This window comes from Melopsittacus undulatus, chromosome 12 (assembly GCF_012275295.1).
Source record: "Melopsittacus undulatus isolate bMelUnd1 chromosome 12, bMelUnd1.mat.Z, whole genome shotgun sequence".
Lineage (NCBI taxonomy): Eukaryota > Metazoa > Chordata > Aves > Psittaciformes > Psittaculidae > Melopsittacus > Melopsittacus undulatus.
In genome coordinates this window covers 2,748,432-2,773,690 of record NC_047538.1, presented here as the reverse complement: position 1 = coordinate 2,773,690, position 25,259 = coordinate 2,748,432, and the positions used below count along the sequence as shown (strand labels likewise).

Here is a 25,259-nt window from a genome sequence, read left to right as displayed (position 1 = left end):
GTGTGAACCTAGCAAGGGAGGAGAGGTAATTTACATGGGGTTTGCATTTTAAACCCGGAACCAGCAGCTGGGGCAGGATGGGTGCAGGATGAGGGCCCATCAGCTGGGCTCCATCAGCATCACTGTGAGAGAGGGAGGAGGTTGCTGCTTATTTAAGGGCTGAGCATGGGTGCAGGCTGTTTGCTTGCTCACATCTCCTATGGAGCCATTCCTAGAGGAGTGAAGGTCTGGGTCCTTGGTGCAAGAAGTACCCTTTGGTAGGCAGGGATAAATCACTGTGAGTGACTACAGCCCCACAACCTCCAACCCTGGTGTTTTGCGGATGCATAAAACCAAGTTGGACTTCTTTTGGCTAAAAGGAGGTGCATGAGATTCCTTCCATGCAAGGAGTTGGAAAAGCACCCTTAATCCTTGCAGGGTGCAAGGATGCAGTCCCACAAGTGGGGTTTGATGGGGCTCTTAGGTCCCAGCCCCCTTGGCTCGCAGAGGAGATGCTCTGCATGGTGATGGTTTATATTTAATCTACTTTGATTTAGAATGGGTTTATTCTGGGGGGGGTGTTTCAGCTCCCAGCACCCCAGGGTGGCCCAGCCCTGCTGCCAGTGGCACCCAGCCCTGCCTGAGTCAGTGCTCCCAGGCACCCACACGCCGGCTGCAAGCACCCAAATCCCAACTTCATCCCAGTTTTGCTGGGCACAGGGTGAGTGTTTGGGGGGCTCAGGGTGGGGGATGCCCCGTGGTGCATCGGTTCATCCTGGTGAGGGGGGTGTAGGGTCCCAGGGAGGGGGGGATGTGGTCTAATTCGGTGAGGGCACAAACTCACCCCTTTTGCCAATGTAACCATGGTGGCAACCTGAGTCATTGCCAGCCAGCAGTGACTCACCAGAGGGTCAGTCCCTGTACATCTGCATGGATCTGTAGGTACATGGTACCTATGTAGAGTTGTGGGTGCACTGCTGTCTGCACCCCATGGATGCATTTCTCCCTGCAAAAGGAGTGGGCACTTTGGGTGCTCTTTGCTTCTTTGCCTGTGCAGAGCTGGTTTTGGGGTGCAATCCCCCCCCCCCCCCTTGCTCCTTTGGGAGGGTTTGATTCATGATTCAAATGCAACCTGACAAATCAGAACTGATCACTTCAATTTCCATCAATCATTGCCACTGAGATGCTTTTCCTGCCCCCCAGACCCCCAAAATGATCTGTGGAGGGTCTCCCCCTTCCAGATAATGGGATAAGGGGGATAAAGCCCTTTCCACCATGATCCTGGGGTGCTGTTCCCGCTGGCAAAGAGGTTTTCCTGACAGGGCTCAGCCCCTCCATCAGCAGCAATCCCAAAGGAAAAGGTGGGCTTTTCCGGCTGCCTGCAAGTCATGCAAAGGGCACTGGGATATAGGGATATATATATATATATATATATATATATATATATTTATTTATTTATTTATTTATTCTGCTGGGCTTGTTTGGCTGGTTCCAAGCTGGAATAAACCTGACAGCTCCTGCATGTGTTTGCCAGGGGTGTTTTCAGCAGGGCTGGGCAACAGCAGCTGGGGTGTGCTGGCCTTGGCAGCAGCGGGAAACACCTTTCCCAGTGGGAAAACCAGCCCCAAACGCCGATGAAATAGGTAAGATGGGGGCATTCTGTAGCCAGGATGTTGCCTTTAAATGCATGCAGGTGTGGGGTCCTTGCACTCATTTAATATCTAGGGTATTTTGGGCTCTTTTTGGTGATGTGGGAGAAATGCGGTTGAATGGGGATGTGGAGGCACATTTTGGGACTTTGAGCCCTGCAGCTGATGGCTTTGGTGTAAAATATCCCGGAGAAAATCCTCTTTTTCTGGCAATTTTGGAAGCTCCTGCTGCAAAATCCCCCTTGGTCCAGGCTGGTTTTGCACTGTCGGCAAGGAGAGGGTTAACGGGTTGCGCTGGGATATAAGGGGTTAAAAGGCAGGGACAGGGCTGGATCCTGCTGGGGGTTATTTATTAGGATAGGGAACACCAGGGATGTAAATCAGAGCTGGTTGGGAAGGAGAAGGAGGGGAGGGAGAGGGAGGGGGGGAGATGCCCAAAATCCCGGCATCCCTCAGTGCAGCCGCTGGACCGCGGCTCCCATCCGGCTGCGAGCCCTCGGCCGCAGGGATCTGGGGGTGCTGGGGTGGGTGGGTACCGGTTGGGTGTCCCCCACCCTGGGCACCCCATTGGAGGGGTCTGTGGGATCCATCCCCATCCGGGGGGGATTGCTCCTTGTTTTCCCTGACGTTGCCTCCCCGCCGGGGGCCTGCTCGGCCGATGCGGATACAAAGCCGGAGGAGCCTCGGCCTTCCCAGGTCAGCAAAACCCCATTTCCCTTCCCCTGCTTCCCATAAAGCCGTGTCTCCATATGTGTAAACCTCATATCTATAGGGGCTCCCATCCTCTTGCAGGACGAGGAGGTCGCCCTTTGCCTTCCCTCTGCCGCCAGGGCTTCAGTGCCATGGTTTTATATAGAAATACCTTATATTTGTTAAATTCCTATGAAATACATAAGCCCAAAGCAGCAGCAATAAGGAGAGAAGAGGTGGCTTTTGCTGCATCACGCCAATTCCACACCCATTCCTGGGCTTTTTCACCCCAAACCTGCATTGGGTGCAAATCTCTCCCAGCTGGGATTTGCTGCACCTGTGGGAAAACACAGTTTTGGGGCTGGGGGGGAGGTTCGAGCTTCCTCCAGGATAATTTTGATAGCAAATCATGGGAATTGCCCCCTTTTTAGTGATGTGTTTGGATATTGGTTGCATTGGGGCAAAAGGTTGCATTGCTGGAAGGTTGCAAACGGGGTGAAGTGGCTGCAGTATCATTTCCCATCTGTTTTAAGGGGGGTTTAATGCATTAAATGTGGTTTAGGGAGATGGCAGGTTGCAAAGAGCAGGTTTTGCCCCAAAATAACGCCTAGAAAAGGGGGCACAAATGCATTTTGAAGGTGAAAAAAGCAGTATTTGACATTTCAAGAAGGGGGGGTCTGCAAAACAGGGTGAGAAATGAAGAATAGTGGGGTCCATGATCTCAAATCTGTTGGTGTCAATGCCTGGTGCTGGTTTTTGGGTCTCTTTTCAGCCATGAGAAGGTGACCCCTGAGCAGCTCGAGGAGTTCAAATCACTTTAAAAGGGTGCAAAAGGTTTTAACTTGGTGCTTTGCAATAAAGCAAACCCCAAAGTGTTGGGAATTGTTTGAGAAGCACTAATAATGGGGGAAAAAAAACCCATTTCTTTATGCATTTGTTGTTGTTTCTGTTTAAATTCTTCCCCTTCCAAATTCCTTTCCGGGATAGTTTTGCACTGGGTGAACTTTGCAACTGCTTTGCCAAGCATTAAAGGGCGGAGATTGGGATAAGCATCAAACTGGGGGGGGGGGGGGTTGGCACTAAATGAGGCTTTTTCTTGCTTTTGGGGTTTCTTGATAAGAAATCCTTGCAGAATGGGCTCTTTTTTCTTATTTAAGTGCTATAATTCTGATTTTTTACTGATTTTCCCCCTTTTCCCCTGCATTTGCACTCACGGCACGAGCTGGGCAAGGGATGGATTTTTTCCGGTTCATCAGTGATGTTGAAAAGGAAAATCCAAAGGAAAATGGTGGCAGTTTTCCAGGTTTTAGATCTTTAGTTGGAGTATTTGCCCAGAAGAACCATTTTGAGGTGAAAGAGGGGAAACACTGTGTTGAGGAAAAGCTTTGCCTAGAAGATGATGCCTTTTGGTGGGTTTTTTTCAGCTATAATCACAGAATTGCCTTGAATCTTGAATTTTCATGGAGTTCTTTTAGGGGGAACTCCCTCTTTTGCCTTTTTTTTCTGGGTAAAACCCTTTTTTGGGGAGAAAAATCCATCTTTTGGCTTATCTTGGGGGGGAAAACCCCATCATTTTGCTACTGTTTCATTCCCATCCTCTTTTGAGGCATCCCTTATTGCTGCCAACCCAAACCACATCAAAATGCCCAATTTGGGGAAATCTGGAAGATTGAGGATAACTTTTCTTCATTGGAGCCCACATTCCCATTGTGCCAACTTCAAATCTCCATAACTGATTCCTTAGAAAACTGGGAAACCACCTAGCCCTTAGAACACAGATAATGTGCTGCATAAACCCACTTAGGGCTGGGAGAACAGCTTACCTTGGAGCAGATATTTGCTGGTTCATTTAAAATCATTAATGTAAAGGACTGGGATTTAGGGAGAAAACATTCCTGCCTTACTCTGGCTCTCCCTGGCAACCTGTGTACTGGAAATCATTGGAATAGTATCCCTATATTCTCTATCCCTATATTCTCTATCCCTATATTCTCTATCCCTATATTCTCTATCCCTATATTCTCTATCCCTATATTCTCTAGTCCTATTTTCTTATTTGGCCAAGGTGACGGTAGAGAATCATCCAGGTGGAGAAATGAGCCTTGAAGCTGCCATTGGGATGTGGGATCATTGTTTGGAGAAATTATAAGGAGTTGGGGGAAACTTTGGGGAGAAAAGAGCTAATTCTTATTTCTATTTCCTATCCCCCCCTCCCCCCCATCCCTTATAAATAGTGCCGGGGTTATTTATAAGGAGGGATTAACGTGGCAGGGATGCAGACAGGAGGAGGAGGGATTCCCAGGGTAAATCCTGCTGTGTTTCCCTGCTGTGATTTTATGGGTTTTATGGATTTTATGGATTTCTGAGTCTGTTTTGACTTTTGGAAGCCCCTATATTAAAGAAAAAGGGGATTTGGTGGGAAGATGCTTTCCTGGGGGATGACTCCTTGGGGCTGGCACCCATCCCTACCAGTTGGGACCTGTCGCTCTGGTGTGGTGGCTAAATATAACCAAAGTAAAGCCAAGTAGTTGTTGGTCGCCGGGCTCTGCTCCTGCTTTCCTGCTTTATTTAGACCGGGATCTATTTATTTTCCCTCCCCACCCAGGTTGGGAGGGAGACGGGGCTGAAGCAGGGCTCGTGATGCTGCCTCCAGCTTGCTGGCGACAGGGTGAGGACCCAGCAGCTCCTGCTGGCTTGAAATCCGTGTTTCCAAGGATGAGCTCACATCCTGACATCCTTCTTGGATTACAATTGCATCCCCACGTCCTTCTCACATTATTCTGCATCCCCTTTTTGCTATCTCAGCCTGGTTTGGAGCATCTCACTGATGTAGGACACCCTCTTTTCCTCACCAGCTTTCCCCCCCCAAACCCCATCCCATGGGATGCATTTTGCTACTGGGATGTTCCTACCCCTCATAGCACTTTTGCTGTGACAAATGATGCCAAATAACCCTTCTTCTCTCCATTTAGCCAGCCCCAGTTAAAGGTCATGGGGCTGTTTTGGAGATCCTGGTGATTCTCCTTGGAAGCAGCAGGGAAAATAACCAGCCCTGGGACAAAATTGGGCTGATGGGAGCTTATGTCAACTGTCAAAATGGGATGTGACCTTCTCCTGCCCTGCTGGTGGGATAAAATCAGGATCGAGCTGCAGGGGCCTGGCTGTGCATCGACCTCCTGTTCCCCTCTCTGAATGCAGAAGCCGTCGTGTTACTGGAAGGGTGAACAAAACCAGTAAGCAAACTGGTTTCTGGATGAACCCCATCAGAATCTCTCTGCCAGGCTTATTTTACCCATTTATTGATGCTTTTAACTTGCTTTGCTCTTTCTTTTTTGGAGGCGCTGCTGCAGGAATATTGCCCCTCACAGTGGTGGATTTATGGCTTGGGTGGTGTTGCATCCATAGGGATAAAACCCGAAGCTTGGGAAAGGGAGGGCGAAGGGAATCGCCTGCTCCCACACTCATGGGAAGGGGGTTAGATGACATCTGAGAGCAGCCTTGGCTGCCACCTGCTTTCTGCTTTGAGGGGCAGGCAAAAGCAATTCAAGGAGGAAGGAAGAATAAGTGTCCTTAGATCCTTCTCCCAAATAAATCCCTATTAATGTGTTTGTGGAGGCGATGGGCTCATTGCAAAAGTGGCTGGAAGAGGGTTTGCAGCAGTAATACGGGTCAAGGAGGGGAAGAAGAGGTTTATCTTGAATTTGTTTGATGTTTGGGCAAGGGTTGGATGAGTTTTAGCTTGATGCTTTGGGGGGTTTGCAGTGGGATGGGATTGGGGTTGCAGCATCACTTGTGCATGTGCAGTGATTGCAAGGGCTTTACAGCTCCTTTTCCAGGGGTGGATGTGTTCTACCTCCCTCCTTGCTTTAAGGGGTTTTGGTACAGGGGGAATAAATGGATCCTTTTCTTAAGGATCATCCTGGGTCTGTGCATCCCCTGTATCCACTTCCCAGAGGAAATGAGGATCCAGGCAAGGGAGAAGTGGTCGCTGGGGGTCAGGCTCCGTGCAGCAGGGAAGTGGCATCCGTTGTGCACCAGTTGCTGCTTCCAGTAGGAACAAGTCAGCAGAGTTTGGTTCTTTGCAGCCTCTCTCAGGGTCATTTCTCTCCACTGCATCCTCCCTTGGGCATGGGGGTCCCAGCTCTGTCCTTCCTCTTCCTCTTGGTGACCTTCATGCTGAGCATCTCTGGTTACGGGAGCGGATGAGCCATCGATCCCAAGGATTCGTGGCGCTTCCCAGCCTCCAGGGCCTTCAAGCTGGATGCTCAGAGCTGGATTTGCAGTGAAAACTGCGACCTGGGACTGACTCTTCTGCTTCCTTGTGAGGTTTTGCAGCAGCTGATGCTGGATCCATCACACTTGTGGTCTCCCCGTGTTGCCTTCTCTTGCAGGGATGAATCTGGGAGTGTTGATCTTCCCTCTCAACCCATTTCTCCTTCTCTCCCACAGGAAAGCCTCAGGGAAGGGCCCAGGTGGAGCATCTGGACCCCCTGCGCTATGGCATCATCTGAGCTGTCCCCTCACCCTGCAGTAGGTACTGTCAACCTATGGGAGCTGGGGTGATTTTGGGTGGGGGGACACCCACGTTTGGGCAGAAATAGGGTGCATCACCATGGGGCATCCTCCACATCCCCATTGGAGACTTTTGGGATCATAAAAACTTGAAGAGCTGCTGAATCTTGCATGCTTTGGGGATGATGCTCTTTTCTGTCCCCTGCATCCCTCTGTTGCTGCATCCCTCTGTCGCTGCATCACCACAGGGGGACAAGTGACAAGGTTTATGCTCACAGGTGACCATCTCTCCCCAGAGACCCCCAGCCCCCTGCCCCACGGGGAGGAGGACCTCGGTGAAGCCTTTGACTTTGAGGATACTGAGGAAGAGGAGGAAGAGGAGGACTCAACAGCTGATCCCAGCAGTGAAGTTGTCCTCCGGGCACCCCCTCGCCGGCGCCGTGCAACCAGCTCTGGTGGTGGTGAGGACCACAGGCTCGGGGGGGGGGGGGGTGTTCCTCAATGTCCCCACCATGTCCCCTTTGGATGCCCAGGGTGGCACTGCTGCAAGCCTGGGTGCCAACACCATTTCTCTTCCCTTTTCCTCTCTGCAGATGGGCTGGTGCTGGAGACCCAGGAAGGGTATGTGAGGTTTTGGGGGAGAAAGATGCAGATTTGGCTGGAAGGAGAGCTTGCAGCATGTGTGGGGTGCAGGAAGAGGGGCAGGACATCACCAGGGATGGGGGGACCCTCTCCCTGTGCTCCCTGATGCTGATGCATCCTCCTGCCCCACAGCAAATGACACTAAAAAAGCTGGTTTTGGGTCTTGTGCCTTTCCCCTGTGGGATGCTTGGATCTACTTAAAAAGCTACTGTGACCCTGCAACCCAGGCCCCCCCAAATCCATGAAGGAGGCATGCAGTTGGGAAGGGAGTCACAAATACAAGCTTTATCCTGTGCCTGTGAACCCCGATAACAGGGATAGAGGGTTATGGGGGGTGAGGGCTTGGATGCACCCGATTTGCACCCTGAGGGGCTCCCTGACCCCTTCTCTGCAGGCTGCCAGTGGGGGTGAGCAATGGGGAGGCTGGTGGAGACCCCCACATCGGTGCCCAGACCTGGAAGAGGAAAAGCGGCCACGAAGGTGGGAAAAATGCTGGGAAAAGGAGCCTGCCAAGGCCTGGGAGAGGTTTCTCCATCCTGGTTTGATCCTTGGGTGCTGACCTGAGTCTCTGGGGTTGGATTTGTGCCCCCAAAGGTGAGCGCTTCGAGTTCCCAGAGGTGGATGATGTGATCTACGATGATGTCCCCTGTGAAAACCTCGATGCTGAGCAGGATGGTAGGGACAGACCTATCCCCTTCCACTTGATTCCTCATTTTCCATGCGTTCCCATGGGACCACGAGCCCATTTTCCAGCGGGGAAAGCAGAGGCATGCTCTGCGAAGGAGAAGCACATCCTAAAGGAGGATGCTGAGGGGGATAACAATGGGCAAACCACTGGGGTTTGGGAGGGATGAAGGCAGATGCGTTCCCAGCGGGGCTGCAAAACCCTGAGGATTTGGGGTCCCTGAGGAGAGGGAATTGCCTTCCTGGATGGAAAAGGAGCAGGTGTTTGTTTGCCAGGCCTGGGGACGGAGCACAGCCTGATCTACGAGGAGGTGCAGCGCGGCGAGGGGACGCGCCTGGGGGAGGACTTGGGCTGGAGCTCCAGCGAGTTCGAGAGCTACAGTGAAGATTCAGGCGAGGAAACCAAGGCAGAGGCTGAGCCGGCCAAGCAGCGGGCGTCCTTCCAGCCCAAGGTAACACTTGGCTCTATTGACTGTGATTGTTTCCCTTCTATTCCCCTGGGTTTGCTGTGTCAAGGCACCGGAGCAGCCAGGCTTGATGGTGACGCAGAGGATGCTGCGGTTCCCCCGCTCACCCAGTCCGAAGCCAGCCTGAAACTTGGGGGGTTCATTTCTTTCTGTTTCTTCTTCCTTCCCTTATTCTTTTTCCCTTGGGTTTCGCATCCCGGCACTGCTGGAACGTGGCTGCTGCCCTTTCCCTGCGCTTCCTCCTTTCCCTGCTCGAGCGAAGCTGGATTATTGGGAAGATCTGCCTGTACTGTGCTGCTTTGGGATGATTTCTCCTCCTCTTTTTTGTGTTTTGGCTGCTTACCTGGATCTCTTCTCTGCCTCCTCTGCCTTCTCCTCCCGCCTGGTTTGCTTTGGGCTCAGCTTTCTCCAGACCTGAATAGACTAAAGGAGAGATACGCCAGGACTAAGAGGGACATCCTGGCTTTAAGAGTTGGGGGGAGAGACATGCAGGAGCTGAAGCAGAAGTACGATTGGAAGGTACTGTCCCTCCTCTGTCCCTTGTCCTACAGATCTTCCCAGGGGTGGGAAAACACCCACATGGAGATTATCCAGGCTGAGTTCATCCCATTTTGTCCCCCAGAAGAGGAGACCATTGAGTTAAACATCACAGAGCTGCCTCTCATGTCCATCTGTCTTGCAACTGCCCAAGCCATTTGCTTTTTGGGTGTTTGTCTTTTTCTTTTAAGGGGCATTTGGACCAAGTGAGGTTTCCTGTGGGATAGATGGATCTGAGAAGGTTTTTTTCCCCCTGATACAGGGTGGAAATCAGGTGGGAAAGGAGATTCCTGAGCCTTTCCCAGCTCCAAACCATCCAGGCTGGTACTTCGTGGCCAGTTTGGGGTTGGGAAGGAGACACTGATGTCAGCTTGGGCTACACCTGCTGTGATTTGAGGTGTGAAAGTCCAAAACCCCCCAGCCTTTGCTCTCTCCCACATAAAACCCCAGCCAGGAGAAGGGGATGGATGCACTTGTGCCTCCCTTCCCTCCCTCCTCTTTGCTTTTGCTGCATGCTCATGCTTTGCCCATGCCTGCTTGCTTGCAGTTGTGCCCCTGCAGAGGGAGGAGAGATGCTGGAGCCATCCTCCTTCCTCAGCCACATGCCTCATCTTCCTCCCCATTGGGCTGCATGGGAAAATGGGGATGATGCTCAGAGGGGATGTTCCCAGGAGGATGGTACCACTGTATCTGAATCCAAAATGAGGATGATGCTCGGAAAGGTTGTCCCCAAAGTAATGGTAACAACTGCATCAAGACTCAAAATGAGGGACAATGCTCAGTGGGGATGTATCCAGGAGGATGGTACCACTGTATCTGAACCCAAAATGGGGATGATGCTCGGAGGGGATGTCACCAAAGGGATGGTACTGCTGTATCCAAACCTGAAATGGGGGATTATGCTCAGTGGGAATGTCCCCAGGAGGATGGTACCACTGTCTCTGGACCTGAAATGAGGAATGATGCTCAGAGGGGATGTTCCCAAAGGGATGCCACTGTACCCATACCTAAAATGGGGTTCTGGAGCTGCCTCAAGCCTCGTGCTCCCTCTCATCCCCTAACCTAGATGACCCAGCTGATGAAAGCAGCCAAAAGTGGCACCAAGGATGGTCTGGAGAAGACCAAGATCGCAGTGATGAGGAAGGTGACATTCCTGCACCGGAAAGAAGCACCAGGTAATTGGGAAAACCCTCCCCTGGCTTTTGAGAGCCAAAAAACTCTTTTTGAGGGTATTTTCTTAAAACGCATTACAAATCCTATTGCTTTCATCTTTGCTGATCTGTTCTGGGCATTTTAAGCTTGATATCTTCTCACTCCTTGCATCCCTGTGCAAGCTTGGTTGGTTTGTCTCGCTCCAAACACCCTTGTCCTTTTAGGAGCAAGGCAGTGACCCCTCCACACAGCACCCATGGGTGCCCCCTTTGGACACAGAGCAGGATGTGCCCTCAAACCCTGATTTTTGGGAGTGTTTTCCTAACCCTCCTGCTGTTGTGTAGGGGATGGGGAGCGGAGGAGGAGGGTGGTGGAGGCGGAAAAGCACCGCCGGAGCTCAAGGGTCTCCCTGGAGCATCACAGGGGAGGTAGGATCCTGATGGGCAGCCTCATGGCTCGGCTGGGGCTGCCCGGGGGATCCGGTGTGTGTGTCCCAGCCTTGCTGCATGGCCCCAACGTGGCTTAGCTGGAATGCTTTTGGTGGCCCCGGGATGCTGGAGAGCATCTTGCCCCCAGAGTGCTGCAGAGCATGGGAATGTTCTGTCCCCAGGGCATGGAAATGGGGAGAATCAGAATCATAGAGTCAATAAGGTTGGAAAAGACCTTTGAGATCATCGAGTCCAGCCTTAACCCCAGGACCAAGTCTAGCACTAAACCATGTCACTAAGGGCCTCGTCTGCATGGTTTAGAATCATAGTTTAGAGTTAGAAAGGACCTTAAAGCTCCTCCAGTTCCAACCCCTGCCACGGGCAGGGACCCCTTCCACTGGAGCAGCTGCTCCAAGCCCCTGTGTCCAACCTGGCCTTGAACACTGCCAGGGATGGGGCAGCCACAGCTTCTCTGGGCACCCTGTGCCAGTGCCTCAGCACCCTCACAGGGAACAGCTTCTGCCTTATCTCCAACCTGAACTTCCCTGTTTCACTTTGAACCCATCACCCCTTGTCCTGTTGCTCCAGTCCCTGATGAAGAGACCCTCTCCAGCATCCTTGTAGCCCCCTTCAGATGCTGGAAGCCTACATGAACACTTGCAGGGACAGTGACTGCAGCCCTGCCCTGGGCAGCCTGTTCCAATGCCTGAGCACCCTCTGGGGCAGGAATTGTTCCTCAGCTCCATCTAAAGCTGCCCTGGTGCAGCTTGAGGCCGTTTCCTCTTGTCCCATCCCTTGTTCCTTGGGAGCAGAGCCCAGCCCCCTCCCAGGTAGCTGCAGAGCAGGATCTCTGTGCAGCCGAGGGCAGTGATCCTCCCTGCCAAAATTAGGGAAGGAAAAAGGTCACCCGGCACCAGCGCCCTCCCCTCCAGCCTGCTCGTCCCCGTTACCGGTTATTTATAGGCTCCGGGATGGGGCCGGGCCGGCCGGTTGCGGCCATGTGGAAGAAGCGCCCGTCCCTGTACTGTGATGCCGGCCTGGCCCGCTCACCCTCCTCCTCCTCTGCTGCTTCGGCCTCGGGTAAGGGGTCCCTGCACCGGGCACCAGGCACCCACCTCTTGCCTTCCCTGTTTCCTCCTGCGTGCTGCTCTCGGCTCCTTTCCCCCTCTCTTTTCCTTGCTTGCACCCACCCTTGGAGCGAGGATGGGGGCGCTTTTCCCACATCCAGGGTGGCTTTTTGGGGACAAGGAGCCTTTTGGTCCCCTCCCTGCAGGGAGCTGGTTCGGTGCCTGCTCTCAGCCTGACTCATGCTGGTGTCCGGTGACAGTAGGGACACGCGATGCTGGAAGGACGCTGGATCCATCTCCAATCACAGCTCCAAACCCGGCCGCATCCCCAGCCAAGCAGCTCATGGGGCTGCAGGCTTTACTTTAGACCCCAAAACAAGCTAAAACAGGGTTGATTTGGTGTGTGGTTGTGGGTGTTTTCCCTGCAGGAGATTCGGAGGAGGAGGACACGGGTTTCCTGGAGGTCACCGTATCTGACATGAAGCACCCACCACCGGAGCTGGGCCCCATGCCCGAGGGGCTGAGCCCACAGCAGGTCTGTGTGGGGCGGGTTGGAGGTTTGGGGGGGGGGGCGGGGGAACCACAGCTTCCCCTTGGTCCCATGATTGAGCAACCAGGGAAAGGGCAAGTCAGCAGAGAGAGATGCTGCTGTGTCAGCACTTCTGCAGGGCACTGTGCCCATATGGCCCCTCTTCCAATCTATTGTTTGGGGCTGAGCCCCACTGTTGTTGTAGGTGGTCCGGAGGCACATCCTGGGCTCCATCGTGCAGAGCGAGCGGAGCTATGTCGACTCCCTGAAACGCATCCTGCAGGTGGGAGAACCCCTTGTTTGGGATGGGGAGCACAGGGGTTCAGGGATGCTGATGCACCGATGTCTCCCACAGGATTACAGGAACCCACTGATGGAGATGGAGCCGAAGGTGCTGAGTGCTAGGAAGTGCCAGGTGGTGTTTTTCCGCCTGAAGGAGATCCTGCAGTGCCACTCCATGTTCCAGATCGCCCTCGCCTCCCGTGTGGCTGAGTGGGACTCAGCAGAGAAGATCGGGGACCTCTTTGTGGCCTCGGTAGGAGAGAGGGTTGGGGGAGCACTGCTAAACCTCCCCCTGGACCGCTCTCAATGATAGCGGGATGGGTTCCAGGGTTTAAGGGATGCAGTTGCAACGTGGGGTACTACCAGCATCCTCAGCATCATGTTTGTGTACATGATTATATATATATATATATATATATATATAATGTTTTGTGCTGGGAGGGCCCTTAAAGCTCCTCCAGCCCCAACCCCTGCCACGGGCAGGGACCCCTTCCACTGGAGCAGCTGCTCCAAGCCCCTGTGTCCAACCTGGCCTTGAACACTGCCAGGGATGGGGCAGCCACAGCTTCTCTGGGCACCCTGTGCCAGCGCCTCAGCACCCTCACAGGGAACAGCTTCTGCCTAAGAGCTCATCTCAGTCTCCCCTTGGGCAGGTTCAAGCCATTCCCCTTGGCCTGTCCCTACAGGCCCTTGTCCCAAGCCCCTCTCCAGCTTTCCTGCAGCCCCTTTAGGCACTGGAGCTGCTCTCAGGTCTCCCCTTCAGGAGCCTTCTCTTGTCCAGGCTGCCCCAGCCCAGCTCTCTCAGCCTGGCTCCAGAGCAGAGCTGCTCCATCCCATCACCTCTGTTACTCTCCTCTGGTCTCAGTCCAAAAATAGATGAGAATCCCCTACTTTTCCAACCCCCATTTCTGAGGGAGCCCCACGTTATCACTGCTCTCCTCCCTCTCCCCAGTTCTCCAAGTCAATGGTGCTGGATGTCTACAGTGACTATGTCAACAACTTCACCACTGCCATGTCCCTCATCAAGAAGGCTTGTCTCACCAAACCCGCCTTCCTTGACTTCCTCAAGGTCAGCAGGACCCACACGTGGGTGCACGGTGCTGCTGGGCACCGTTATTGGTGACAGCTCTTCTCTATTGCCTTTTCCTCCCTGCAGAAGAGGCAGATGGCCAGCGCCGACCGGGTCACGCTCTATGGGCTGATGGTGAAGCCCATCCAGAGGTTCCCTCAGTTCATCCTGCTCCTGCAGGTATGGCTGATGAGTTCCTGCACGCATCCTGCTTTGCAGCCTGGGTGCTGTGAGAAAGGGTTTAGCAAGGGGTATGTTTTGGGGTTGGCAGCTTGGTTGTACCTTCGGGGACCATCCCAAGGATCATCTCCCAAGCTTTGATTTTGGAGGTGCTGAAGGCACTTCCAGTCATCGCATCCTCAACAGGGCTGATTTTCCTGGCGTGGCTTTTGTCCCCCATCCTTTCCCTGCTGCAGGACATGCTGAAGAACACCCCCAAGGGCCACGCAGACCGCTTGTCCCTCCAACTGGCCCTCACCGAGCTGGAGACGTTGGCAGAGAAGCTCAATGAGCAGAAGCGCTTGGCTGACCAAGTTGCTGAAATCCAGCAGCTGAGCAAGAGCATCAGTGACCGCAGCAGCCTCAATAAGGTGAGTCCTTCAGCCTCACCTCCTCATCCTCCTGCTGGGTCGATTTTGGAGCTGGTGGTTGAGTTTTACTGCTTCCACTTTCCATGTCGGGGGCTTCAGGAAGCCGGGATCCCTGTTTTCTCCAGCAGGATGTTGAGCTCAAGTGAATCTTGATGTTGGGGGAGGGAAATTCCTCTCCAGGGAAAAGCAAGGACCAGCTGCTTGGTTTTGCAACCGTTGCTGGAGTAGAAATCCCCTAAATGAAGCTATTGCGACACATCCTGAGCTGGGGACTGCCCTGGTGCAAAAACCACAGCGAGGCACCCGTGGAGCTCATCCTGGCATCAGGATTTAGGGTTGGGGTTGAAGGGAGACTCAAGAGAGGCTGCAAAAAGGGCTATGTTGGTCTTTCATGGCTCTGCTCTCTTGGTGGTTGGACATCCAGGGTGCAAAGGGGTTTGGCATCTTGTGGCTTCAGAGCATGTTGCACAGCCATCCCTGGGGAGCTTAGGGATGTGCATGCTCCTGGTTGGAGGTAAACCCTTGCAATAAGGGAAAGGCAACCCAAATGTGGGGCAGGAGGCTTGCAAGAGCCCCTGGGCTGACCCTCCATCCCCTTTGCAGCTCCTGAGCTCGGGGCAGCGGCAGCTCCTGCTCTGTGAGACGCTGACGGAGACGGTGTATGGGGACCGCGGGCAGCTCATCAAGTCCAAGGAGAGGAAGGTTTTCCTGCTCAACGACATGCTGGTCTGCGCCAACATCAACTTCAAGTACGTGCTGGTGGCCCCAGACCCCCAGAATCACTTTGCAAAGCCACCAACATGGGTTTTCCTAGCACTGCCCAAAGGACTTGTAAAACCACCTCACATCACCAGCACAGCATCGACCAGGTTGGAAAAGACCTTTAAGATCATCAAGTCCAACCATTACCCCAGGGACCACCAAGACCATTGCTAAACCATGTCAAACCTTGTTCTGAAGGGGAAACCCACTTGGTTTGGGGGTTGTTTGCCCCCCATTTTTGGCATACCTCCACACAAAGCCTCCATCCCCTGATGCTGTGGGGTCCTGGAGCTGGTGTGGGGTTTGCTGGTACCTCAGGGCTTGATGCTGCAGAGGGGGGAAACCTTTGAGTTCCCCATAATATCTCTTTATTAATCATTTTTCCCCTCTTCCAGGCCGGTGAACCCAGGGTAGGTGCTGAGCGTGGTCTGCTGTGGTTGCGTGCCCCACGTTTGGGGGTTCAGGCATGGTGTGGGGTTGCAAATGGGGCTTGGCTTGCACAGTGCATTATGTGAGGGCTTTCAGGATGAGCCATGGTGTCTGTTGGTTTACTTACATGTATCTCTGCATTCTCCCTTGGCAGAGGCCAACTGGAAATCAGCAGCCTGGTGCCCCTGGGTCCCAAATACGTGGTGAAGTGGAGCACGGCCCTCCCGCAGGTGCAGGTGGTGGAGGTGGGACAGGAGAGTGGTGCCTATGACAAGGACAACGTTGTCATCCACAACGCTGGTGCCAAGAAGCACGCTCCGGCCGGGCAGGCTTCACACAGTGAGCACCCATCCTTTGAGCCGGTGTTGGGCTGGTTTCCATGGGGTGGGATGCAGCATCCATCATGGACCTCATTTCTCTGTTTCTTCACCCAAGATAAAGTCTACCTGGGGCCACCACGGCTCTTCCAGGAGCTGCAGGACCTGCAGAAGGATCTGGCAGTGGTGGAGCAGATTACCCTTCTCATCAGCACCTTGCATGGCACCTACCAGGTATCTACATGCCAAAGCATGGTGGAACTCATGGATTGGGTAGAACGGAGCTTGGATGCTTTGCATGAACCATGTGGTTCCTCAGAGACTGCTGGACACTTCATCCTCTTGAGCCCCATGGAAGGTTGGGAATGGTTCAGGCTTGTTTTGAAGGCACTTCCATCATTTAAGGCTTTTCCCCTAGAACCTGAACATGACAGTGGCCCAAGACTGGTGCTTGGCCCTGCAGAGGATGATGAAGGTAAAGGAGGAAGAGATCCACTCCGCCAACAAGTGCCGCCTCCGTCTCCTGCTGCCTGGAAAGCCGGACAAGTGAGTCTGTGGATTATAGGTAGGCTCTTCCCCCCCCAAGGAGGAGGCTGAAGGTCAACGTTGTGATGCTTTCCCTATGCAGATCTGGCCGCCCCATCAGCGTCATGGTGGTCTTCATCACTCCAAACCCCTTAAGCAAGATCTCCTGGGTGAACCGCCTGCACTTGGCCAAGATAGGACTGCGTGAGTAGCTCTATGGGCATCACCCTTGCTTTGGAAAGCCGAATTTGGGAGCTGGGGGGAGCTTTGCATCACTTCAAGCCTCCAGATGCACCAAGGGGGTGGGGGGAAAAATCAGAGCAAGGCGATATAGAGCATTTGGGGGGTTTGCACACTGTAAATCATGGGGATTGGTTCATTCTGGCTCAAAATACTTCACGTTTTCCTGCTCTTGGGTGGCATCTCCAGCTTGGCATCACAGTGATGGATTTCTGTTGGCTCTTATGCCAGTGGTGTCAGGGTGACCCGTTTCCCATGAAATAGGATGAATTTGTGGCTGACCCATCCCTGGCAGTGCTCAAGGCCAGGTTGGACACAGGGGCTTGGAGCAGCTGCTCCAGTGGAAGGGGTCCCTGCCTGTGGCAGGGGTTGGAGCTGGAGGAGCTTTAAGATCCCTTCCAACCAGTCTATGCTTCTATGAATAAGCAAGGGAGGAGCCATCCCTCCTGCTGCTTCCCTATCCCTATTCCTATTTAACTCCAGCAGCCACTGCAGCAAAAAAAGGAGAGATAAGTTTAATGGGAGACCAAAATAAATCCTTTGAAATCCTATTTGAGTGCTCGGGTGCCTCTGGGCTGGAATGATTTTTGATTCTCTTGGTTTAAACAGTTTATGTGTTGTTTGGCTTTTTGTTTTCTTCTTTAATCTGGGATGCCTCAGGGATAATCCTGCAGCCGTGAGTTAGAAATAAAAACACATTAAAGCCTAATGTGAAGAAACACATCAGGGTGATTTTTTTCCCCCCTTTGCATATACATTATCTGCGTTTTGGGGGATTTTTCAGCTGCTGCTCAGGGTGATTGCTTGGCTGTGTGCTGCTATAGGGTCCTGCTGTTGATGGAAAGGGGTGAGGTGTACCCCAGGTCCACAGATGATGGGGATTTGGGGCTGGAGATGAGAGCCCTGCACATAAAATTACTCATTTTGGGGTCCTATCAGGGAGGTAAGGGATGCTGGGTGGTGTCTTGGGCATCCTTGATGTCCTTTGCTTGTTGCAGGGGAGGAGAACCAGCCGGGCTGGCTCTGTCCTGATGAAGACAAGAAGAGCAAAGCTCCTTTCTGGTGCCCTATCCTGTCCTGCCACATGCCTGCCTTCTCCAAGGCCCTCGATCTGCAGGTAAGAATGATGGCCAACCTCTTCTCCAACCCCTCCAATACCTCCTTCCCTTTCACATCCAGTATTTTGGGGCATAAAGGCAGAAATCCCATGATGGATGGGCAGGAGGGGGTGGCCATGCTGATTGTAAAGGCAGAAGTTGTTGTGATCCACCCTGGAAAACTGGAAACACTGTGGCTGGATCCCAGGTTTTGGGGCACACACTGATACCTTGCATGTGTTGGGGTAATTTTGGGGTGCTACACCCCCTGTATCCTGGTCTCTCCTGCAGCTCAGCACTGCGGTGCACAACCCGGTGCAGTCCTCGCTGCTGGGCTTCTCTGCCATTAGCACCTCACTGCCGCAGGGCTACCTCTGGGTAAGCAAAACCACCCCAAAATGGGGCAAAACCAGCTGGGTTTGGGTCGTGCTGGCTGCAAACCCCCTCTGCAGCACTGGTGGCTGGTGCTAACCCCCCTTCCCTGGTCCATGCAGGTTGGAGGGGGGCAGGAAGGAGCAGGGGGGCAAGTGGAGATCTTCTCCCTCAACCGCGCTGTGCCGCGCACGGTGAAGTCCTTTCCGGTGGCATCACCGGTGCTGTGCATGGAGTACATCCCTGAGCTGGACGAGGGGGATCCATCGGGAACACAGGAACCCCGACTGAGCACCGAACAGCCCCCCGGATCCCCACATCCCACCATGTGCTTGGGGTTACAGGATGGCAGGTGAGCCCATGTCTTTGGTGCAGTCACCAGCACCAAACCTTGAGGACCAGCATACGATCTCCTGCATCTTCCCCCGTTCCCTCCCCAGCATTGCAGTCTATGGCAGCGTGGACACGGGGACACCGTGCTTGTTGACCTGTAAAAGCCCAGGACTGCAACCCATCCTCTGCTTGAGACACAGCCCCGAGTACCTGTTTGCGGGGTTGCAGGATGGGACCGTGGCTGCATACCCCAGGAGCAATGGTGAGGACACCTCCGAGTGTGCTTTTGGAGCAGGTTTCTTGATGGGACACCCAAAAAACAGGGAATGGGAGGCTCTTCGTGCCAGTGAGAGATGCTGGCTGCTAAACAGTGCTAAATCACAGGTTTTAATGTGTTTTCCCCTCTATTTCATTTCTCTTTGCAGCCCATGGTAAATAATAGCCCAGGTATTTTGCATTGCCATGATAAATACAAGAGGGGCTTGGTTTTGGGGGAAAACATGAGGAAAATAGCCATTGTGTAAGGGTTTGATGTGACAGCAAAGGCTTTGCTTGGTGGGCGGTTGCACTAGGGGCCTGCAGGCAGAGTCTAACAATGGGATGAACAAGGTCCCAGAGCTTTTGGCTTTGAACCCCCACCTTTTTAGTGCTATAAACTGAGCCCTTCCAACCCCCATCCACACTAAAACCCTCTCCTTTATTAGCTTCACATTGGGTTTGTTTTCCCCGGCTCCAGCTCAGGCCAAGGCTCGCAGGGACTCCTGGGCTGTTAAGTACCTTTGCTTCATCGCTAGAGGGTAGGAAAGAGCCTCAAATCTTGTATTGCAATGGCCTGATTTTGGGCAAAACCCCTCATTTGAGCTGTGAGAACCTGCAGCGAGCAGCACCCAAGTCAACCCGAAGCCAGTAAACCCACTTAAACTGCATTTTGGGGTGCTGCACATCCCCTTTCCTACCAATCAAAGTGGCTTTCATTTAATCTGGATTGTGTAAATGCACAGTGGAGGCTGCAAGAGGCAGGCAGGGCTGCGGGGTGGAGGTTTTAATCTTATCCCCATCTTTTGGGAAGGCAAAAGCTTTCCCAAAATAGCTGGTTTTGACGTTGGAAATTGGGATGTGCTGAAAGGAGGCTCGGTTGCAACCCCCTGCGGATGAAAGCAGAGGTCTGAGCGCCCCAAAAGGGCTCTTTCATCCCTCAGATCTTGTGGGTTTAGAGAAAGAAAAACTGCATTGGAACTAAGAAAATGAGAGCAATTATCTATTGAAGCTGCTCAGCCACTGGTGGTGGTGAATTCATCCGCATCCAGGTTGGATGCTGTTCACAGGGACACTCCACATCGGTCCTGGATGAATTGGCTCTGGAGAGTCACTTCAAGAGCAACTAAATTCAAGGGGGAAAAAAGGATTTTTTGGCTTTTCCAGCAAAGAACATGCCCAAGTGTTGCAGGTGGCCAGTTGTTTGCTGCTAAAAAGCTGTTTGCATGGGGGCAAAGGAGTTTGGGGGGGGTTGAACTCCCCTCATCCTTCTGGTTGTGGCATTGAGATGCTCGGAGGCATCCTGGGTGACACTGGGGACATTGAGGGTGGTTTCGGCTCCATCCCAAGATGCTTTTTCCCTTTTGCTGATCATTTCATGCCCCTCATCTCTGCTGCAGGGGGGCTGTGGGACCCGGCTGAGCAGCCCACCCGCCTGGCTGTGGGTACTGGCCCCGTGCGAGCTCTCCTGACGCTGGATGAGACCCTCTGGGCCAGCTGTGCCAATCAGGTCACTGTCCTCGATGCCACCAGCCTCCGTATCCAGGTAGGGAGCATCAGCAGGACCCCTGTGCTACATCCATGTGGGGTCACCAGGATGGCTTTGAGGGGTCACACTGGGTTAGTGCATGTGCATGGGCCAATCCCTACATGTGTGATGCCCAAACCAACCTTTTTGGGCTGTTTTTCATCACTTTTGGGTCCCTTCCCTCCCACACTGGGTTATAGAAGGAGGATGCTGAGACGTCTTCCACAGTTGCGTAAGCAGGGAATGCTGAATAGTTGCTTTTTGCTTTAAAAAACCCTCTTTCCCCCACCTTTAATTTTCACATTTAGTGCCCAAATTTAGTTTGCATGTATTAGCTGTCGTAAATCCAGCCTAACGGCGCTGCTGGGGATGAATAATGCATCGAGGGCTGCATTCGTTTCCAGTCTCTGGCTTTATTTATGACAGGTGGGAATTTCTGCAGAATAAAAGTGATGGGGGGAGGCAAAACTAGGGAAGGGGGAAGGAGTAAATAGTATTTGATGGAGAGCTGGGGAATAGGGTCTTGGATCTGCCTGGATGGGATTGGTGACTTGGGAATAAGCCGTCAGGGGGTAAATCCCATGTGGGGTGGGGAACAAGTAGGAATAGAGACTTTAAGATGTCTTAAAGATGTCTGTTCACCCCTGTTTGGGGCAGGATTTGGTGGGGAGAGGGATGCTCTATGCTGGGTCCAGGGGATCAATGCCAGCTCCTGGTTTTGCTCCTGCTTTTAAATCCTGAAGCAAACCCAAGTCTCAAAGCCATAGGAGAGAGGAAGGTGAAGTCTCTCCATGTAGGTTTCCCCCCCAGTGATTCAATTCTTTGATGCGAGGTTTTACAATGGTCAATCCCTCCATCCTGCCCAGGCTGCAGCAGGGGGGCATTTTTGATGTAGAAAAGGTGGTTTTCCTGCAGGCAGTATCCTGTCTGACAGGGAGATGCTCAGGCAGGGAGCTTGGGAAGCAGATGGATCAGTCTGAGATCCCCACATAGCTCTTGTGGAGGGGCTGAGCCTTTGATCCCTGACTTTTGGGGTTTGAATCATGGAATAGTTTGGGTTGGAAGGGACCTTCAAAGCTCATCCAGTCCAAAGAGCAGGGATATCTTCATCTGGACCAGGTTGCCCAGAACCACATCCAGGCTGGCCTGGAATGTCTCCAGGGATGATGGAAGCAGGAAGGTCCCATCCCATCTTGGGTTGGGTTTTACAAATACATTTAGTCTGGCAAATTAATCTTTTAAGAAGAAACCAACCCTGGAGGGGTGGGAAAGGCTGTGTCCTCATCCCAGAATCACCCAAGAAGGGTTTGGAGATGGGCTGCTTTCAGTGTCCTTGGCCAAATCAGAGCTGGTGAGGCAGGATGGGACCTCAAAGTCACTCTGGACCCCTCCCCATGCAGCTTTGCAGCCCTAAAGCTGGAGACAGCCCAAACCAGCAGCGATTTTAGGGAACAACCCTTTGATTCCCTGTTTGCAATTCCCCATTGGCAGCAAACCTTTGAGGCCCATCCGGACACAGAGGCCAGTGTGACACACATGATCAAGGCAGGCAGCGGCGTCTGGATGGCTTTTTCCTCGGGCTCCTCCATCCGCCTCTTCCACACTGAGACACTGGAGCATCTGCAGGAGATCAACATTGCCACCAGGACCACCTTTGTCCTCCCCGGTGAGCTCCCCTTTCCCTCTGGCTCTTAATTGCAATGAATGGGCATACTGGGGTATCACCCCATAGAAGTGTTGCTTTGCTTTCTGGCTGTGCTGGATTGCAGAGGAACTGTGCAAGGAACTGATCTGGTTAATGGTGTAAAGCTTGGACCAGTGAGGTCTCCCCTCATTGACTGCAGGGGGAGCTGGTGGCATCTTTGCACCCATGTGTACATCCATGAGTCCTGTCTGCACCCGTGCTTCCACGCATCTTATCCATACATCCCACCCTTGCACATGTGGGTGTGTCCCATCATTGCATCTGTGCACCCCATGCTTGCACATGTGTGTGCATCCATGCATCCCATCTTGCATCCTTGTGCCCCCTCTTTTGCACTTGGGGGCATCCTTGCCTGGATCTTTGCACTGTATGTGCACCCTTGCACCCATCTCCATCCCCATGTGGGCATCCATGCATCCCATCATTGCTCCTGTGCATGCACCTTACTCTTGCACCCCATCCTTGCAAGTGTGTGTGCATCCAAGCGTTCCATCTTTGCACCCTTGCCTTCATCTGTGCACCTGAGCTTTAGACTGTGTGCATCCTTGCATGTAGCCTTGCCCCATCTTCATCCCTAAGGATACATCCTTGCACCCCATCTTTGCTTCTCTCTGTGCACCTTATCCTTGCACATGTGTGTGCAACCATGCACCCTATCTTTGCACCCTTCATGCATCCACACACCCCATCATTAGACTACGTGTGCATCCTTGCATGTAGCCTTGCCCCATCTTCATCCCTATGTGTGCATCCTTGCATTCATACGTGCATCCTTGCACCCATACATGCATTCCTGCATCCTTGCACACTATCCCTGCACAAACCCCACTGCCATTGCCCTGAGCACCCCTATTATCTTTAACCTACCATCCAGCACCATCTCCCAGCTGCATCCACGCATCCTGCTTTCACCCCCGCCGGGCTCACAAGCTTGTCTCCCTCCTTGTTCCAGCTCCATGATTGTGTAATTAGTTAGGAGCACGATACTCCTGTACAGTCACTTTTCCTCTTGCTTTTTAGGGCATGTTAAAATATTTATCACTTCCTTTTCTTGCTGGGCGAGTGCACGCTGCTATTAATGCGCTTTTGAACTTGCTCTCCCTCATCCTTTTTAACTCGACAGGTCATTAATAAAGTCCTCCCAGAACAACCAGAGTTGCATCTCCACAGATGGATTGCTCTGACGCCGGGCAGCGTTAAGTCCTGGCAATAAAATATTCATTTGCCATTAGAAACCTTGCTGTATTATTTTCCTCCTCTTCTTTTGATTTATCTATACCTGTAGCACTCTCCTTGGTGTGAAGACCTTCATCCAAAGGTGCTGCTTGGTTTTAAGGGGCTCTTTAGTATGTTCCCCATGAAGAACCCATTGGTGATGGGTTATTTGGGAAGATGCTGCTGTAAAGACATCCCTCATCCTCCTTTTTATCCCCACAGGTCACAAACACGTCCGTGTCACCAGCCTCCTCATCTGCCAGGGTTCGCTTTGGGTCGGCACTGACCAAGGCATCATTGTGCTGCTGCCCGTGCCTCGCTTGGAGGGCATCCCCAAAATCACTGGTGAGCACCCAAACAACCCACCCGACATGGGTACAACCTGATTCAAGGGCTTGTTTTTTAGCAACCTCCCTCTTCTCGTTGGCAGGAAAAGGCATGGTGTCCCTCAACGGGCACGGTGGCCCCGTGGAGTTCTTAGCGGTGGCACTGAGCACGTTGGCACCTGATGTGCTGAAGGGTGACCAAGAGGAGGAAGAGGAGGGTGAGGAAGAGAAACCCCCGGAATTGGATGGGCCCCCTCCTCGGGAAATGAGGAAAAAAGGGATTTTATTACAGTATCGCCTCCGATCCACATCCCACCTCCCGGGGCAGCTGCTGTCCGTGCGGGAAGCGCCGGTCGGTGGCACGCCGGCACACACCGAGGAGGATGGCTCCATCTATGAGATGGCCGATGACCCTGATGTGTGGGTGCGGAGCAGACCCTGTGCCCGTGACACCCCCCGCAAGGAGATCTCCTCTGTGGCCATCATCTCAGGGGGCCGGGGTTACCGTAACTTCAATGCCGAATCGCCGCTCCGGGGCAGCGATGCTGACAGCACCCTGCTCATCTGGCAGGTCCCATTGATGCTATAGCACACCAGGACCTGCCCCCTCCACCTGGCACCTACCTCAAAAAGCCACCCAAAAGCTGCCGGGGGTGGTCCTGCCCTGGGGGCATCACCCTGGATGTTTTTTAAAGAGGAAAAAAACTGAAAAATGGGCTTTTTTCCCCCAAAAATCCAGCTCTGGAAGGGGAGTTTTTAATGGTGGGAACGGTGACCTCCCTGCAGGCTTTGGAGGTGCCGGTTCTTCAGCCGAAGGCGTCTGTGTGTCTGTGTGTGAATATCTCTCTATATAAATATATATAAATATGATGTATATTATTACCTGTATAAAGACAGAATCTGTATATATTGGGGCACTTGGAGATGCAGAAATAGTGGTGGGAGCACTCAGTGGGTGCTGGTTGCGCCAAAATGGGGGCTGTTGCTGAAATAGGCATTTTTTTGACTGTGAATTGAGGATATTTGTTAGAAATCCCTTGCTTTTGGGAGCTGAGTACATGTGGCTTCCAGAGGAAAGGAAATGTTGGGAGCGTGGAAATAAATCCTATAGGAATCAGCGTGTTCCTTGCAGTGCTTTTGGTGCAAACGTTTTCTTACTCTTGTTTTGGTGACAGCATCACAGGGGCTTGTTCAGATGTTCACATTTGAGGATTTGCAGATCCTTGGAGCTAAATATCAATAGGAAATCCCCAAATTCCTCCTTTTTTTTCCCCCTCCAGAAATGGTGTGGGATAGAGGGGAAAATGGGGAGAAAGATGTACCCCATCACCTCCATCTGTGGTACCCAGAGTTCTCTCCATCCATAGTGGAGAAAGCCAGGGCCAGGGAGGTGGAAACTTGTCTGAGGACTAAATCAATTTATAATGCCATCCTCTAACTGGCTTCAATTTGATTTTCATTTGTAGCATTACAATTATCAGATTGATATTCCTGACTGCTCAACCTTGAAATGGGACCGCGTGGCTCCTGCTGCCAGGGAACCAAGATTATCCGCCTTGCACCGATCTCAGTCGTTTTCTAATTAGCCATCAAATGTGCTTTGCTGGGGTTTTCTTTCTTTGCCCTTAAAGTCATTTCTGATTAAGCTTCCCCCCATCTCAGGCTGCATGAACCAGCACAAATTGGGTGCTGAAAGCTCTGGACCATGGTTGTGGCCGAAGGATCGTGAGTATCCTCGTCAGCATCCGTGATGCCCATGGGAAGGGTCGTAAGGAGCTGGTGCCTTTTCCCATCTGTTTTTCCTCTTTTCCTTTGCAATTTTGGTACCTTTGGGGTTGGTGTGTGGGAAAGCAGCTGGTTCTCAAGGGATATCAACCT

At 52.6% G+C, this 25,259-nt stretch overlaps 1 protein-coding gene across 3 annotated transcripts; it reads left to right on the top strand.

Moving 5' to 3' along the window:
* The first annotated feature begins 220 nt into the window (after positions 1–220).
* Positions 221–24,515, top strand: ARHGEF10L (Rho guanine nucleotide exchange factor 10 like). 3 transcript variants are annotated; one of them, XM_034068642.1, is made up of 28 exons: positions 221–700; positions 1,514–1,622; positions 6,768–6,852; positions 7,127–7,291; positions 7,424–7,451; positions 7,867–7,952; positions 8,067–8,147; positions 8,418–8,608; positions 10,227–10,335; positions 12,236–12,342; positions 12,542–12,619; positions 12,692–12,871; positions 13,571–13,687; positions 13,775–13,867; positions 14,104–14,277; positions 14,881–15,026; positions 15,623–15,807; positions 15,904–16,019; positions 16,204–16,331; positions 16,414–16,514; positions 17,549–17,667; positions 17,939–18,025; positions 18,142–18,371; positions 18,460–18,614; positions 20,008–20,153; positions 21,627–21,801; positions 23,278–23,400; positions 23,486–24,515. In XM_034068642.1, exons 3-28 carry the CDS (start codon positions 6,816–6,818, stop codon positions 23,968–23,970), a joined length of 3,642 nt encoding a protein of 1,213 aa, XP_033924533.1. In that variant the 5' UTR covers positions 221–700; positions 1,514–1,622; positions 6,768–6,815; the 3' UTR covers positions 23,971–24,515. The 3 variants fall into 3 exon arrangements, with proteins under 3 accessions (XP_033924533.1, XP_033924534.1, XP_033924535.1); XM_034068643.1 differs by having other exon boundaries at positions 223–700; positions 8,433–8,608; XM_034068644.1 differs by lacking the exons at positions 221–700; positions 1,514–1,622; positions 6,768–6,852; ... (4 more) ...; positions 8,418–8,608; positions 10,227–10,335 and adding an exon at positions 11,545–11,820.
* Positions 24,516–25,259: the final 744 nt, after the last annotated feature.